At 36.4% G+C, this 18,416-nt stretch overlaps 1 protein-coding gene across 11 annotated transcripts in view; it reads left to right on the forward strand.

Annotated features, from left to right (window-relative positions):
* Positions 1–18,416, forward strand: part of CADPS2 (calcium dependent secretion activator 2) — a 311,398-nt gene that overhangs the window by 123,889 nt on the left and 169,093 nt on the right. For all 11 annotated transcript variants that reach the window (XR_010828792.1, XM_066990707.1, XM_066990733.1 and 8 more), the window contains 3 exons: positions 3,088–3,168; positions 4,161–4,397; positions 8,432–8,553. Coding sequence is in view for 10 of the 11 variants with exons in the window: in XM_066990707.1 (XP_066846808.1) it covers positions 3,088–3,168; positions 4,161–4,397; positions 8,432–8,553 (440 nt within the window). In the remaining variant the exon portion in view is untranslated. The remainder of the gene's footprint in view (positions 1–3,087; positions 3,169–4,160; positions 4,398–8,431; positions 8,554–18,416) is intronic.

Below are 18,416 nucleotides of genomic sequence, written 5' to 3' on the forward strand. Positions count from 1 at the left end.
AAAATATAACTTTTCTTTTTTCCCTTTTGGCATCCCTACACTCCTAAGTCTCCAGCATTACCATTGATCTATGTGATGGATAATTTCATTCAAATCTGACATGAGAAGTAGTTTAGAAATCATTGTAAGTGTTTACAAGTTAGTAACTTTTAAAGCAAGTACCTGTTGCAATACTGAGAAAAATCTAAGTTGCTATCCTGCAGTATTACGTTTGTATTTATTTCTGTGCTTTTCTAGGTTTTATTAACATTTTAAAAATTACTACGATGGTTGTCATAACTTCTCCTTCTATATCTTGGGTATGGGTTTGATCCACAAATAAGGAATTATGGAAAAGGATGCACTTACTATTAACCCCTGACTCTGCTTTCTACCCCAATGGTGGGTTATAATGAGTGGCTTCCCTGTGTAAGAAAGTGGATACAAGTCACAAATTCCAGTCTCCACCTGCATTTTCATAATCTACTTACTGTTGTCACTTCAGATTCAGCAGATGTATAAAGTATGACTGCACATGTATAATCACTGCCTGCTTTGCTTGGAAAGTTGGTTTTGACGTGTTTTGTTGAATTTAGGATAAAAGCAAGTAGAATGACCTTGCATGTAGCATGACAAAGTTCCTGTTTTTCTCACTGTTTCTTCATTTTGTATACTGCAAAAATTCTAATGTCAACAACTTTATATCTTACTAGGAGAGCTGTGAATGACCTACTAGTCATTCGTACCTTGGTTCTGTCTATAAGTGAAGCAGCATTCTTCAGTGTTTCACCTTTTCATCTTCTTTCCATACCTTGCAAAATATCATTATATACATACATTAACAAAATATTATTTGAATGTATAAATATTTCAGGAAGAAGACTGAAGTTTAAAAATAAGTAAGTGGGGAAATTGGCACATTTTTTAAACAGTCAACTACAAATAGGTAATGGGAAGTAATACATGGTTAGAGCAAAAATACTGATTTACAAAACCAGACTAGCATTCATTAACTTAAATGATCATTTCATGTGTATTTTAGATGGAAAAAAGTAAGTAAATATAATTTTTAACCGAAAGCTTTTGGCTCTTGAACCAAGTTAATAATAGAAGCAGTCAGTGAAGTTGTGTCTTGACACAGGAAAAAGTTCTAGCTTCATTCTGCTCTCCCACACCCTTCTTTTGGCAGAAATCAAAATTCAGTCATCAAAATTCCCTCCAGGCAGATATTTTTCAATCAATTGCCTATTATGAAATATGTTATTAAAATAATGCTGTGCTCCTCTTAGCCCAGAAAGGAAAACAGAAATGTTTTTCCTATTATACTGACTTTCAAGCTGATTAAATAAAAATACATGTAAAAGTAAAATAGTTACAATACAAAGGAAGAGGCAAGTTAAAAATATGCTTTGTAACAAGTCCAAAGAGCAGTTTGTTGTTCTGTTATGAAATAGTAGAATGCAAATTTTGGAATTTATTTGGAATACTGTAACTGTATGCTGCGAAACCTAAAATACTTAATTTCGTCCAGAATGCTCTTGCCATTTATACTGACAATCAAGCTAGGAGCAAATTTACAGACACGCTTAGTGGGAGGACCCTACCAGTATACAGCAAGATCCAATTTCTACTCTTCTGTTTAAACTGAGCTTCTCTTACACCATCAGGTTTTGGTCTCTTGTTTTTTAGAAGTCTGAAGCAATCCTTCAAGGGTCTTGAGAGATGCCAGATTGCTCAGATGACAGACTGCGCTCCCTGTCATCCCATCATCACTTCTATCCTAGCTGTGGAAAACTTTTTATTCTCTTGCTAAATGTGGTCAGATGCTAATTGTACATAATGCTGCAATGAACCTTTAAGCAATAGATAGTGTATTTTTGATTATTCAAAAATAATCAGATTTTTTATTTGATTTTTTGGAGGAAAAAAATGCTTAATTTTCAACAAGGCTTAGTTCAATGAGATCTACTGAATTTAGCAGAGGGCTGTTGCAAGGAAAATGTCATTATGTATTTGGCCTGATGCATTAAATAGTGGTCTTACATAAAATGCTTAGTTTAATGGAATCAGTCGTTTTCCAGACTAATTGTGAGCTCTTTAGCTGAAGGTCTCATTTAATTAGAGAACCGATTTTTGCCAGTTTCCATCACTAATCAATTTCAGATTGTTTTTTAGTGAAGAGCAAGTGATGTATCCTTAGACATTAGCTGCATACTAAAAGCACTAGTTCATATCAGCATTCAGGATTGTGCCTGCAGTTACCCCTAGAAAAGGAAAGCCCTCCGTTAAGACTCTGATGTTTGTCTTTGTCCTTGGCTGGCACGTATTCAGTAAGATGGCAAGTTGTGCCTGGCCTTTTCCAGATGCACCACACTTCTTCTTCTTAACCAGCTCAGCCATGCAGGTCAGTCCGCTAAGATGAAGCCACACTTCACCTACCCTGAACAAGTAAACCAGTGAAAAATGACTTAGGGAGGCTCTTTGTTGAGACCCAGCAATTCTGTTGAGGGGAAGAGATGAGTCCTTCCCCTTTACCTCCAGGACTGAAGTCTGAGTTTTAGTCATAATTATTTCTTCCATATGAAAATATTGGAAGCTCAAAAACTGGATATGCCTTGATCTGAGCAGCTGGCCAATATTCAGAGAAAAGATTCATGTGAGTGAAATAATATATACTTAGAAGGTATAGCTGTGCAGATTTCTCTCCCTACGTCTAGTTCCAGAGGATCTCATGGCACCAAAGAGAAAAATTCCTTGCAAACATTTTCTCAGCTATTCTGTCAGTCCAGTTTTCTGCTTCATGGACAAATGTTTTCAGTGGCTATTTTCGTAAGGAAATAATGCTCCTCCTATTTAGGCTAAGTATTAAAAAGTCAAGGGAGTAAGGGCTACCCTTCAGAGTCCGTGACTGCTGTGGATAATGGGTGGCTCTTGTATTTCTTTCATCTTGGTAAGACTCAGAACTATGTATTTGCTTAGTGTTTCAGAAATTTTAAAATACAAAGATTGTTGCAAATGATTTCTCTTTTCTTTTTAATTTCATTAATTGCTATAAAGTGTGTGTTCCTTATAGTTAATATTATTTATATTTTTTGTTCTCTATGCAAGTTGGATAATGCAGATGAGCAAGCAGCCCAGATCAGACGTGAACTAGATGGACGTCTACAATTGGCTGAACAAATGGCAAGGGTAAGCGATTGCTTTGATGTACCAAAAATGTATCATCTTATGCGATTAAGTGGGATGATACTTAATGTGGGTTTCCACTTTCTGATTCTGAAACTGAATATCATCTAACAGCATAACAGTCTGGGAGATGCATTTCTTGCTGCTGTGGAGTAGGTATGGGGCAGAGAGAAAGCAAAATTCGTTTTGAAAGGTTGTACACGGTGCAGTCCTGCCTTTTCTTTGTCAGCAAGTCCAGTGGTGAACCAAAGAGTATGTTATTTGCACATTTGGGAGTATGTATTTTGGAACTAAAGTAGATTGTATTTCATATGCAAAATGCATTATTCTGTACTTAGACATAACGTTTGTGTCTTATGACATGCTATATGTATACACTTTTAAAGTATGTAGAATATAGTTTACATTTCCGGTTTAAGTAAAAGTTCAGAGTGGTTGTATTAGCACTGCGAGTAACAAAGCTGAGTGAGCCTTGTAGTTCAAATTAGTGCTAATAGGGTAAATTATAAATTGCTTTTTTAAATTTTAGAAAGCCAAGTCTATTTTTTCTCTCTTAGAGCTCGTATCTCATTTCAGTGGACAAGATTATGCCCTTCTATATTAAATATCACAAGTAGGATTGTTACTGTCCCTGGCCATTTTAGCACTCTATCAGAATCCAGACCTAAATGTGTAAAATAATTGTGTGTAATAACTTTGCATTTCTTTCTAAATGAATGACTTGTTATTAAAAATAAAAATAAGCAGCAGTAGGAATTTCAAGTTGCGGTTGTAGTTCAACTGTTTTATGTTAGAAGCATGAATGCAACTGACTTATTTTTGGACCACACAATTAGCCTTCTCATTACTGTTTTCAAGGGATACAAATAGTTAGACATAGGAATTCAGACTTTTATTTTTATTCAATATCTATAAGTGAGAGCAAATTAATAAATTAATATGCTATACAGCACAGCATGATTTTTTTCTTCCCAACTTTTTTTTTTCCTTCCAAGGAAAGAAAATTCCCAAAGTTCATAACAAGAGAAATGGAAAACATGTACATAGAAGAGTTGCGGTCTTCAGTGAATTTGCTGATGGCAAATTTGGAAAGTCTTCCAGTGTCTAAAGGTGGGCCAGAATTTAAACTGCAGAAGTTAAAGCGATCACAAAATTCTGCATTCTTGGACATAGGAGATGAAAATGAGGTTCAGCTGTCAAAGTCTGATGTGGTCCTCTCCTTCACATTAGAGGTAATCACATATTTCAATGAACATTTGTTGACAGTTTAAATTACTAGAATGTCCAGAATGTCTATTTCTTGATATTTTTTTGTTACTAGTCCTTCCTTGGTCATTAAAAAAATTTTTTTTTTTAACTAGTAAATTATGCATTGTCTCTGATAATTAGGAGTTAGAGTTCATATGCATGATATGCTTTCCTCTTACAGCTGTAGCTACATTTTGTTCCACACAGCAATGTGGGCAGTTGAATCTCCTACACAACTGTAACTTTAAATGAATTCCAGTACATTAGGTACATAGGCACACTTTGGAACATAATGATGAGACACTACGGTTGTCAAAAACTCATTTGCAGAAGTTTACAAACAAGTTGTATTTTCTCACTGAAAGCATTTAAAGAATAAACCAAATCCAAACTTTCTTATTGTTGGTCATAGTAGGCTGATTTTTATAAGTTTTTGCATTTTTCTCAAGAGACAAACTTGTATTTACGGACGTTATGCAGGAAGTCTGCTCTACAGGTATGTGGTCCCAATCCACATTGAGCTCAATTCACTTCAAGAGGAAGACACAAATACAGCTAGTTACTTAAACATATCTGCGGAAAGCATCATTGGTCAGGTCCAATTCTGTACATGTGAATATCAGGAAATGCTGATCTCTGTCTCTAGATAATAATACAATCAAAATGTTTCCTGGTTGCATAGTATGTATTTGTCTGTCAGAAGATGCCACATTTAAGTGCTATGCACTTTAAGTGGCTTCAGTTTGTGTAAGACACTGGGTAATGTTAAGTGATAAATATTTCAATTGTTAAATGTTTTAAACCAAACAAAAAGCATGTATGTCTCTTAAACAATGTATATTCTTAAGTGAACAGTGCATCTGTTTTTTTCTTGTAGTGTTGAAAATTCAGATCTAATTTTCTTTGTTGTGTCAAAAAAAGTTTAAATCTTTTATTTAACTGTAAAAGAGAAATTACTTATCCTGCCATATGCTACTTTAATATTACTAGCTAATAATGTATAAGGCCTACAAATATTTTGGAAGAGTAATAGGATCGATCCATCTATCATTCTATACACCAAAAATTAATAGTTCATCCAGCATGTAAAACTGGTGTAGTATAGTGCTGAAGTATATGAGATGAAGAAGTAATTTTATAATTCTTGTGCTGAATCCTGTGGCCTGCCATCACATGTGCTGTTTCTACCTAAGGTGGACTGCAGAGCTTAGAGTGATGCCATCAGTAGCAATAACAAAGAGTAGTTCTAAAGCACCTGAAAAGTACCTGAAAAAGCTTTTCAATAATATATATATTTTTTTTTGTCTTCAAGAAAGTTTGCTTGTTGAGGGATGTAAAATGAAGAAAAACTCTCTCTGGGCTTCTAGAGAGAAATTTTAAGTATGTACTAAAAATTATGTGATATTTGGAAGGAAAACACCGAAAGATTGAAACAGTCATGAAATGAAAAGTGACAGTAAATGTGATTTCCAGTAAACTTGTTACTTGGAGCAGTTTTGGTCTGTTTGCAACCCTGCACACCAGATATGTTAGATAGACTGTTAAGTTTGCAGAACTTAAGTTTTTTGGTTGTTCCTTCCATTACTGATAGAGAAAACACAGAGGTTCTTCAGGGTTAATGATCTGCCTTTCATCTTGGGCAAGCAAAGAATTAAAGTGTTACTCTACAGGTAACAGTTTTAAATAGGGGAAATTTTCATTTTAAGCATGTTGTTAACCACATAAGTCAAGTTTCTTGTCTATGAAATATGTATATGTGTCTTATTCTTGGGAAGCCAAATCTCACAGACAATAAGGGCAAAAGGAAGCAGCTGAACTGATATTCATTTAGACTGAAACATGGGAGAGCTGTTCTTTTTTATGCAAATCAGAATGGGCAAATAACAAAACCTGATTGCATGTCCTTGGAGACAGAATACCTTATTTCTGAAAAAACGTTAGATGATATATATACAATTTCATACTTCTTGAGTAAGTATGGTAACCAGCAAAAGCCCCACTGAGAGCAGCTGCACAGGAATGAACAAGAAATCTATAATGTTATAACATTAGTACAAACAAACAAACAAAAAAACACCTAATTGGGCAGGTGAAGTGTGGTGGGGGTTAATGCTGCCACTGCATTTCATTGTTAAGACAGACCAGCAAATTATTATTTATAATATTCTGGTGTGAATGGACCTTGTGCTCTAAGACAAGAGATGCTAAAAGTGACAGTGACTATTTTTGCAAGTTGGATATTTCATCAATTAGCCTATTTGCAGAAATTTCTAAAATAAATAAAATATCAAAGCAGTAGCAGAAGACTTAATTGCTTATGTTCTTCAGGTGTTGAACTGTTTAAGAAATAGACAAGTAATATTTAGAAAGCTGTTCATCAGCTAATGAGCTAGTTAATCAGCTAGTGACAGTTTCCTTCCTAATGAAATGCAGGTTTTTTTCCATTCCTAGAATCCAGAAGTGCTAGCAAAGACAAATATGCTGTGCAATTAAATTGGAAACTCAAGGAAAAGTATTAACATAAAAAATTAATAAACATGAAGCCTGCATTCAACAAGGACGTGTGTTTGACATGTGGAAAGACCATATAGGCAGTGTTAGCCAGAAGGATCTCTTCTCAGTCTTCAAGTGACCATTGATCACTTTTATAGCTGTTTGAATTTCTGGACCACAAGCGATGGAGAAGAACAAAGATAATTGCATCATTGTCCCTGAATTGCTGTATTATTTATAAAGCATAATAGGCAGTGTTGATAATTTATGGGTAATGTAAAAATGTTCTAAATGGTCAATGACTGTCACCTCACTGGACTTTTGCAAGACATCTAACAATTGCTGAGATTTTAGGAGTTTTAAAGTACAAGGGATTTTAAAACTAAGGGTGAATCTGCCCTGACACAGTTCAATAAAAGTGAACTGGCAAATATGCAAGTAGTTTGATAGCCAGACATTTTTAGTGGTTGCTTGCTGACCTAAGAAATCAATTGCTTCTAATGAGACTAGCAGTAGTCATTACTTCTGTCACCTTTAAAACAATCAAACAAATACTGTGTTTTTGTTGCTGCTGTTCAGATGAGGGCAGCTTCTCTGCTGATTAAATGGATAAAGTTTTTCACAGTTTCTTAGGCACAAATGGGGCTGAAAAGGAAAGCAGCTTTTCTGAAGCAGGCAGGGAAACGGGACTTTCTTTTCAAATCTTCTCTGAATTAGAAACATCTGAAGTGTAAAAATTCCAATAGATTCACACTGTGACAAACTGAAAGGTGTATAAGAGACACAGAGCAGTTGAAGTTAGACTGCATTTGGCTCTTCTGGACTATAACCGAGTAGTTCAGAGGAGCTGAAAAACTGTGGGATTTGCCAGGCCCAGAATGTCCCTGGTGAGGAAATTTCTCAGGGCACAGCTGGTAGAGGTGGCTTTTTTTCCCATCTCTTCCCCCCACATCTCCATATGTACACTGACTGCACCTGCCTGCAAGAAGTGAGCTGGGAGAAGGAAAAAGGGGTAGGTAGTGGGGGAAAAATACTGCAGCTGATAGTGGTGCTCTCTGTCATGATAGAGATGAGTTTCAAGGGTTGCAGCCTCCTTGGTCACAGCACCATGATTAAAACTTCCAAGACTTGATCGGTTTGCTTGTCTCATTTAACAATCTCAGTAACCTTCTATAAATACTTACTTGGATGACTGCTTTAAAGAGACACCTCCTCATGCATTAACATTTAGAATTATATTTAGACATTGCTCTCAAATTCAACTACTAGCATTGAAACTATGGTTGGAGTGAGTTTCTGTCCAAGTAGAAACAGAGCAAAAATTTTCATTCCTAGTTTTATGTTGCTGAAAGTAGAAAAAGAAGGCAAAATTAAAACTTTTATGTCTCCAAAGATTTGAGACAGTGGGGTGTTTTTTGTTTTGTTTTGTTTTGGGTTTTCTGTGTGACATTTAATACCACAATAGCTGTGCTATGTAATGCTTTCTGAAGTCTGAAGGATGAACTATTTCCTTTCTTCTCCTCAGATCGTTATAATGGAAGTGCAAGGTTTAAAGTCAGTTGCCCCCAATCGGATTGTCTACTGCACCATGGAAGTGGAGGGGGGTGAGAAACTTCAGACAGACCAGGCAGAAGCTTCCAGGCCACAGTAAGCTGCTCTGCTGTCGCTGTGTACAACATCCTTTCCTTTCATATTGTGGGAGAACCTACCTGAATAGCTTTACAATTTTTACGATTTAAGTTAGCACTACATTACATGAGGTTTTTTTCTGAGTTGTTACCTTAAATTCTTTCTAAAAAAATAAATTATAGATAATATTTATGGTGAAGTAAGTATGAAGTGTGAGCACAGTCTAAAAAAATACCACTGAATGTATGTGTGAGGAAGGGAGTTGGATGGAGGCTGCAGCATTGTATCCTCTGAAAACAAACCTCTTGAAAGATGTTAGCCCGAGGTGATTTTATGTATTCTAGGTTAATGTGCAGGTGGCCTTGTGGAGTGTAACTTGTACAATTGGTGGAAAATCAATACTCAGTAATCAGTCTTGACAAAACTTACTCACCTGCTGAGCCTATTTCATTTTAAATTATAGGATCCACTTCTTCCAATTAATTTTTGAGGGAGACAGTCAGCAAACTGACTTGGAGGGGAAAACATCATGCCATCTGTACTTGAACCAGTCAGTGTGGCATAGAGGAAGAAAATTAGGTGTGTTTTTTGTTGATTTGTTTGACCTATGCACTGACTTCAGACACTTTTCTCTCTGTTAAAATGTCATTTGGAATCTTTCGTAGATAACTTTCCAGATGGTGTGTTGGGGTTTTACTGGCACCATAGTGTGCCTTGTGAAAAACAATTTAGAAATTGCAGTTGTTACAGTATCTGAGAAAACACCTTAAACTGAACTGGGATGATAGCTTCTATTCCATTCAGACCACAAATACGGATTTCTGATAGGCAAAATTATAAGCACAGCATTTATGTACCTCTTCTGGGTCTGGGGAGAGGAGAAATAGAAGGAGATATTATTTGGTAGACTTTCTCCTAGCCGTAGAGTTGCAGCAAATTTCCCAGACAAGTAAGCCAGCAGCCTGCTATAGTAACATTCAGATGAGCTTTTCAGAATTCCAACGAGGTGGAACAAGATGTAAAATATAGTTGGCACACTCCCTGGCTTGTGGTCCTTCTCCAGCTCAGTCATATCATTTGCATGGGGTACGTGAGGAACTTCTAAAAGCAATGTCAGTGTAAAAGACGTACGGATATATGTGTTGAAGCAAGGTCATGAGTGGGTATGCAGCATCCCCTGCTCATCTGTTGACTTGTTGGGGCAGTCTCTGGTGGCTTGGGGTCCCATGCGAGCTGCATGGATTTGTCATAGAGGGTGCATCTCCAAGCTCTGCTTCTCTTCAAACTCAGAGTTGCTCTTGTGCTCTTACCCGCAATGAGCACATATAACATTTGCCTACTGTCACAGTCAAGATTACCTTTTCATCTGAAAGTGCCTGTCTTTTTTTCCTCACCCTTGAACTTGTCAGCTTTTGTTTTAAAGGCTTCATTAACCTCTGGTGTCATTGGTGTGGGTCTTCAGGCTTCCCTAAATCAGCTAGAATACAAAGATCCTTGAGTCTTAAGCAAAGTCATTCTATTTCCAGAAAACAGTTTTGTAGATGTTAAGGATTTTGTTTTTCTCAAGCTATTTCCAGATACAGTGGACAAAATATGTCAGGAATGGTTCATGATCAGTTCATGGTTGACTTATTACATATTAAGGCTGCAGGTAAAGGTGAAGGTTGTAAAGCCAATCAGAAGATATATTTTGTGTATAAGATACGTCCCCTAAAAGTTAACAACTAAGTCAAAGTAGAAGCTTTATCAAAAGGAAGTTCCGGAATAGATGGAGTCAATATGAGATCAGCTGGAGTGTTTGTAGGAAAGGTGGTAAGGTTGGGACCTGCTGTGAGCTTGTAAACTGATTTAGAGGATTTCAGGCTCAATATGTGAGAGTTGAATATGTATGAGTATTTGAATACAGAAGAATACAGAATTTATTTGCATTTGAATACAGGAAACAGGTTATAGGCAATTCCATAAGTGTTGTTGGATGAATAAGTTTCATATGGATTTTTATGGAAAAAAAAATGCATCTTCAGGAAGTGGAGGATTGTGAGATGCCCTGAACTGTTCACTGGAAGAACAGGAATGGGAGTTAGTGGTGCTATTGACCTGTTAGCCTGCAAAATAGTTTGACTTGAAAGGCCACAGCTGATAGAACTCTTAGAATAGCATAAGAACCAGATAGAGTTTGAGTCATACTGTTTTCCATTGCTGGCAAGCATAATTTTGAAACTCTGGCATACGGTATGCTTATGAGCATACAGGGAGATGTAGTTTTTGAGCATATATTGAGATGTAGTTTGAGGCAACACAAGAGGATATTAAATTAGGCAAGCATGAAATTAGCAAATTATGGACAGACAGCAAAGAAGATGGAGGAAGCTGCCTATGGAACTGGAGGTCCTTTATTCCACAGTTTCATTTTTCTGTTAGAGCCAAACAAGGTTTCCTTGACAGCAGCCATATTGCTCTTTTTGTTGGTAGTGAAGGAAACTAAGAGTCTTGGCAGAGATTAATCAGGAAATTGCACAGGTGAGAGAGAGCCTAGAAAACATTGTTATAGGTAGGGAGGGGTCCCAAGTTTCAGAAGGTGTCCTTTTTCTCTACCACAAACTGTTTCCAGTCCTCCTAAGATCTTTCTTCCCTTTATGTCCAACACATCCCTCATCTCAAACAGTTGTCTACCTCCTCTTTCCCCCCTGCTTCTTCCAGCACTCATCACAGTTCTCCGGTAGGGATGTGCCAGGAGGGTGGGAAGGAATGGATGAAGGGTTGGATGTTCTCCTGCAAATAGGAGGGATGGGAAGAGGTGGAAACTGAAGCAATTTTCGGCTCCTGTTGATGTTAGTAATGTCATTGCTTCTGCCTTCTTTTCCCCTTAGTCCTTTGGCAGCAATGGGGAAAGTTGCCTAAGTAGAGTCCAGTGACCAGCCAGGCCAGAAGAGCCAATCTGTTTCATTTCTGATACAGAAAAATGAAGCCGTCTGCTGCCCTAGGGTACTGCCTATCTTGCCTGCTGCTGGAGCTGGCTTCTTACTGGGATAATTTTCAGTACCATCATTCTGATATAAAGGAAAATAATCAGCGAGGCTGGAGGAGAAAACACAAAATTCATTGTAAAAAGAAACTGAGAATTGAGAAGAGCTGTAGTTAATCTTGGCTCTTCAGATCACAAGCAGTAACATATTTGCAGTGACAGATCCCAGATAAAGGAGAACATAACTTCAGACTTTATACGGTATGTGCAGCTAGAAAAGGGTAGCAAAGCTCTTGTACTAAGAGTAGAATGAAACGGTGATGGAAAATGAATTTTTCACTAGCCTGGGGAGACTGCTGGCAAGAGCTACGAGTCATGTGCTTGTCACAGGCATTTTCTGTAGTTGCTTTATAGTTTTGAACTGATAAATTTGTAGATAAATTTGTGAAGAGAAGCAGCGTAAAGAAGTATTTATGCCTGGTGTGTTTTTTTTTATTTTCTTTTTTTTCTCTCTTTTTTTTTTTATTTGTAAAACATCAGTGTACAAACAGCAATGCTACTAGTCAGAAGTTTTGACAATGAAAAGGTGAAAACTGGGTGCTCAGACAAGTGCTTCAAAATGGAGTGCAAACCAATGTGACCTCAGAGTGGAGATTAATAGAAGCATGATTTAAGTAGAGACTGAATTGAAGATTTATCTGCTATTCCAAAATGCTGAATATTTCACTCAATGACTTTTTAGAGTATGTATTTAAGTATTCTTCTAAATCCTTGAATGCTTCCGTGAGAGTAATAAGGAAATTAAAAAAAAAGGTTTGCTCTTCAAGGCAAAAGACTCAGTTAGAGTCCCAGAGAAAAGAGCACAGTTTTATCCTAACAGTTTATCAGTAAGAAATATTTTCTGGTTTCTTAATGCTTTTAACTCCTGCCTGCTTTCTGTCTCTTTGAAAAATAAATTGTGAGTTTGTATTGAAGTGCTTCATACAATTATTTTCTACTTTAACAAGCTAAATGAAGCTGATTATATGTATGTTACTGAGTAGTTAATGGTCATTCTAAAATGCAAATGCTCTAAAGCAATATATTTTGACTGAGCTTAAGTCTTGGACGATTTTACAAACCAATCAGTTACACAGCTTCACATGCAAACTGTATAAAAAATTTATTACTGCCCTGTGAAATACTTCTTCATTCCTCCCAACTGTTTCCTGCCTTTTAGCCCTGCTGAAAATCCTTCCAACATAGACTGTGACCTTTTCTGCCAGAGATCAGTAGCAGAGCCTTTAGAGGACCCCCTTCAGCTGTAGGATGCTTTGCATAACTTTGTTGCTGTGGCACCACAGGGGACATCTTGCAAAATCCAGTGCTAATTTCATTTTTCAAATGTTACTGATGTGGCTTCGTTTTTTGTCGTGTGGAGTCTGGTGTCCACATGTTTTCTTATCATTGATTTTATTCATTCTGAATATTAAATAATGTGGTGTCTTGAAAGTGTCATCTTTTGGATGTGTATGGTCGTGCCTAAAGATAAAAGTTGGGAACATGCTATGTTTTATCACTACAGGTGATATTCTGCTGTCATATATTTATGAAATAGAAAAAGATAATATCTTAAATGATGAGAAAATTTTGATGCAACCAGTTTATTCTTCATGTAAACAAGACAAATGAGATGACCATATTTTGCTGCCAGTGGCTACATAATCTTGTAAAAATGTCTATTATATTAGAAGGGAAGAATGTGAAGAATGCATGATTAAATATCTGACCGAAGGAGGCAGGGAACCACAGTCAAGATGGCACAAATAAAATAAATGCTGCTCACTTTATTTTTATGCAATATTCTACCACCACTAATTCCATAAAGTATTTGAAGTATGACAGTATTTGCAGACTCATAATCAAAGATTATTTGGCAAAGATTACATAGAAGTGTTTAAAAACAAAACAAACAAAAAAAAAAGGGGGGGAAATGGTCTTAACTTCTAAAATGTAGAACTTCCTGGAATGACATGGTTGCTCAAGAAAAAAAATATAATGTTTGATAATATGGCTTAAAATGAAGTTTCTGAAGAGGAAAGAATAGACATCATTTATAATCTGTGACAATCACTTTTGAAGCATCAGCTAGCTTTGTTTCTTTATCATAGCCCCTGCAACTTTCTAATGTTTATTTTTGATTGAGAGAAACAAAGACATGACCATGTTGGTAACTAACTTGTGGTTGCATGACATAGTTATACAGTATTTAAGGAAAAGGGAAGGTACAAATTTTTTCATCTGCTATTTGTCTGTGCCTAATGCAACTGCATAAATACGATTAAATTTCATCAGTAATACTTTAATAATATTGTTATTAGTACTGTTCAGCAATCATTCCATATATTATTTATAGACGTAGTAATACGTATTATTGCTTTTGCACTGGAAGAAAAGTATAATGAAACAGTTGTTTCTGTGAATGAAACAGCCTCATATTGTTTTGGGTCTGGAGTATAAAACTAGAGACTAAATATAGGAAGAAACAAGGGAGAGAAACACAAGTATTGACTAATCAGAGAGGCAGTAATCATAATGCTTTCTTGCTGGCAAGCCAACCAATTCTTCTAAGGGTGTGGTTGTTTTTTTTTTCCAGTTATTTTTCTGGGTGATTTTTTTTTTTTTTTAATGAGTATCTTTGCACATGGAATTTTTACAGAGGGATAATGAGATTGCAGTTTCATAGTTCCTGATCTAACTGTGCTTACCTTGTTGTTCATATGCTTTCTGTTATAACTTCTGAGGATAAATTGTCTTTAGGATTTAGCTGCTTAAACAGTGTCTTTTACTTGATGGATTTCAACTGTTCTTTTGACTATTACCTCTGGAAGTTGTTGTTTTTTTTTTAATTACAGATAAGTGCAGTGAAATCCAAAGCTCATTTTACAGAGGATAACAAAATGAAATTATTCAGTATAATTTAGCATCCAAGCTTTTCCTCTTTAAAACATAAATGCATCTTACACGTCATTTGCAAAAATGAGTCTGTGTATGAGAGGCTCTGTGTGTTAATAGTAAGATTATTTCAAAGGCTAAGCATGAGACATAATTTCTAATTATGTTGATGTGGACAATGTAGAAAACTTGGCTAAATTGAGCGTGATCTTTTGGTAAATATTATGGAATTTTAGGGAAGCCAAAAGGTTAAACATCATGACAGGAAACAAGGTGTGTGTGCTTTCATAAGCCATGTCTGAATGAGTTGCATACTGATTCTTATCATTTGCTCAAAGATTCGTCCTTGTATCTTTAAAGGATGAATTCTGTCATGGCTTTCATTTTGTCATATGTCAGTAAGTCTTTCTTCTTTGGATTGTCATGATTGGAGCAATTCACAAAATAGGATAGAAGAAATTACCTTGTAAAAAATTGGGTGCTATGATCAAATACCATATATGCCTGTCCAGTATCCAGCCATGAAGAGGAAAAACAAAATTGCCAATAGGAAGCTGTCTGATGTTTACTTGGTTCTGCAAAGGAAAAAATGGGAGAGAAAAATGCACATTTATCCCAGCCTGTGTTCTGGATTAATGATGGAAGAGTTTCACAAAAGGAATATGGATTCAGCTGAAAATTTACATGACAATTTTATCCAGTTATTCTTGATGCCTGATCAATTGCTTGCTCCTTTTAAGAAAGGAAATAATACCTAATCAGCTCAAGTATAAAGAGCAATATGATATCCACAAGAAAAAGACATGGGGTTTCTAAAAAATTTCTGTACTACGTTTTATCATTGATTACTATTTCATATTGTCTAGGCAATTTTCCCCTCGCTTGTTACAGAGAAATAGGAATTTTCTACAGGCTTTTAGTCTTAAAAGATATTTTAAACTCGGCTGGATAATAACTTGAGCAACCTGATCTAATTGGCCTTGTGCTGAGCGAAGCTTGAACTAGATGACCTCCAGAGGTTCCTTCCAGCCTAAATGTTGCTGTGATTCTATGATTAACCCTCAAAATATTTTCTTGTAATCCTGTTTACCTAAGGGACTTGAGAAAATCACTGTTGTTAGAAGGGAATATTCACAGATCTGGCACAACAAGTGTGGCGTGGAATAAATTGAGATGAGAGGAGGAAGGAGGTAATTAAAGTTGGTTGTAATCTCTACTCCATTTGGATAGCTAGCAATAAACATAATCCTCCTGCCACCAGGACATACCTTTAATTTTCTTCTCAGTCTTTTGATTGTTCTGGCTAAATCCTGGTTGTTGTTCTGCTTCTGTGTGCTGAACATGCTAATAAGAGACTGAAAGCAACCAGTATTTCTGCCCCGGTGTGACATTTGCACCTCTGAAGACTCTGTCTTTGGTGCACTGCTTTGTGCTGCAGCACTGACCCCAGATAGAAAGCCGGTGAGATGAGGGTATCACGAGTAGGTTCTCCTTGTGGAGTGAGGATATTAACCCTCCTCTTCTAGTCTCATTGCTGGAAAGTGTGTAACTACATGAGGTATCTCTTCCTTGATACAATAATAAACTTTTTGCCTTTTTTTTTTTTTTTTAATTCTTCAACCCAAACCCTTTCTCAGATTCCATTAAAACTATGGCTTTGACAGATTTTAGACAAAAACTGACACTTCTTTTTGGTGGGGGGGAGAAAAACCAAAAATCTAACAAAACCAAGTGCTTGGTAGGATATCAACATTTACTCAAGAATAACATCACGACTATGATAAGCTTTTCTGGGATGACTGTCTCCCTTTAAAATGTAAAAAGTGCCTTGCAAGCCCAATATCATTTTTATGTTCTATTTTGTAGTGCATTTCGGGAACCTTGGGGTTTGAAGATGCATGTCCTGCTGTTATCACCTTCACAATAACAATTAAGGTTCGGAGAAAGACAGTTTACTTGCTGCTTAATGAACATGATTTATCTGTTTCTAGCCTTGTTCCCACCTGATCCACAGCAAATGTGACTAATATTTTACAGACAGGCATAAGCTTCCTCTAGCATTGCACTAAAGCATCCATAGATGCTTTAAACTGGAAAACATTTAGCTGTGAATACTGCGGTGTTGAGCCAAAGCCAATTAAGTCCTGCTTAGAAGAAAAATATAGTGGATCAGGCTAAGCGTCATACTAACATAACTACATGGTCTCAGGCTGAGTCAAAGCGAAGGCAAAGGCAACTTACATCTGCCTGCAAGAATCACATGGAGAGATGGAGGTCTGTCAAAAAAAGGTAGGGGAGGAACAGATTACCTCAAAATTTTACCGTGAATTTTAGTCTCCTCCTGGAATACTCTGGTAGAGTGGATTTGAAGTTTGACATTTGGTCATCTTTGCCTGCCTCATCTCTGGAAGACTGAATTACTGTAACTTTTATTTTTTTTTTCCTGGGCAATCATTGGTGTGAAAACAGTTCCTTTGTATTTTTGTAAACTTTGATACGATCAGAATTTCCCATTTTACATTCTCAAAATATAACTTTTTCTATCTTGATTTGAAATGACTTTTCAAAATTTTGCTTGTATTCATTGCAAACAATCTACTATGGGTATGTTGGAAATAATTTCTAAATATTTGACCAAATGCAGTGTTCGAATCGGAACAGATTATTTTTGTTCAGTTTTGGTTTGTTGTTTTGGGTGAAGAGAAAGTTAAGGAAAATGACTTTAAAGAAGGAAGTTTAGCGGTTTGCTTTTTATCCCCATTCAGTTTAAGAATACTTTGTATGTCACAAATCTTCATGACAGAGAACATTTTTTCACCCCAATTTGCGAAGAGACTTCTTTCCTGTCGCTATGCTAGCATGTGCATGGATTCTCAGAGGTAATGGTGTCAAGAGCTCTAATACTTTGAGAATGCAAAGTAGTCCACTGAGCAGACGTAGAAAGAAAATTTATAGATCTTGAAATTTCTAAGTAACTACTTAGCACGTAAGGTGTGAGTCTACAGGTTAATGTGCCTACTTGAAAGCAGTGCCAGCAGATTGAGAGTAGGAGGACAGCAGAAACAGAGGCAGAACAATGTGGACAGCAGATAAGAACAGAAGGAAGCAGAAAGAGAAGTAAAAGGGGCTTCAGAATAAAAGATAGGTGGTGTTATACCAGATGAAGTACTGAAATTTTCTGATTTGATTCCTGGATCTTCCCTGATTGTGCAGACTCAGATAGGTCAGTCTATTTTGTGATTTGTTTTCCCACATCGCTATACTGAGATGACAGTATCTATCTGCTTCATCAGTGTACTGTCAGTGTATCAACATTTGTGCAACATTTTGAAGGTTTAAAGTGTCACACAAATACTAAAGAACATTAAAAAAAAAAAGGGTTTGCAACTTCTAGTAGCATTGTGATAGATCCATAATTTGCTGTTTCAAGACAAAAGTAAAGTAAATATCCGTATAGAAACTTTGAGAACAAATGGGCATGCCTTGCTTTTGTGTCCATCACCAGCCCCTAGCTGGTTTAGAAACTCAGTGGGAGACAGGAACTCTTGCCTCTCGTGAATTCATCTCACTAATATGCAGCAACCATTCCCAGCACCCAGCAGTGTGTCAGTCTTGTTGCATACCCTTGAAAATCTTCACTCTGACTCGTCTTGGTTGCCTGTGCTGAAAGTGAGATGGAAAAGCAAGACTGACTAATAATTTATTCATAGTTTAATGTTTGTGATAAAAATAATTGTCATAATTGCATTCTGTAAATAGTGTTAGAGTGCACTGTTTCCATTTTTCAGTGTAGAAGGCCTAAGTGAGTGCTTTTACTTTGTTGCTTATTATGCATTGAGCTCATCTCTGGTTTTCTTTCGTTATGTATTAGATAATTTTTCACTTTAAAGAAAAAATGTGACAATTTTGTCATTTTAATTTTTGCAGGTATTTTTTTTCAGATATTACCAGTGTTCTATATTTAAAAAGAAATATGTGATAG

This window comes from Anser cygnoides, chromosome 1 (assembly GCF_040182565.1).
Source record: "Anser cygnoides isolate HZ-2024a breed goose chromosome 1, Taihu_goose_T2T_genome, whole genome shotgun sequence".
Lineage (NCBI taxonomy): Eukaryota > Metazoa > Chordata > Aves > Anseriformes > Anatidae > Anser > Anser cygnoides.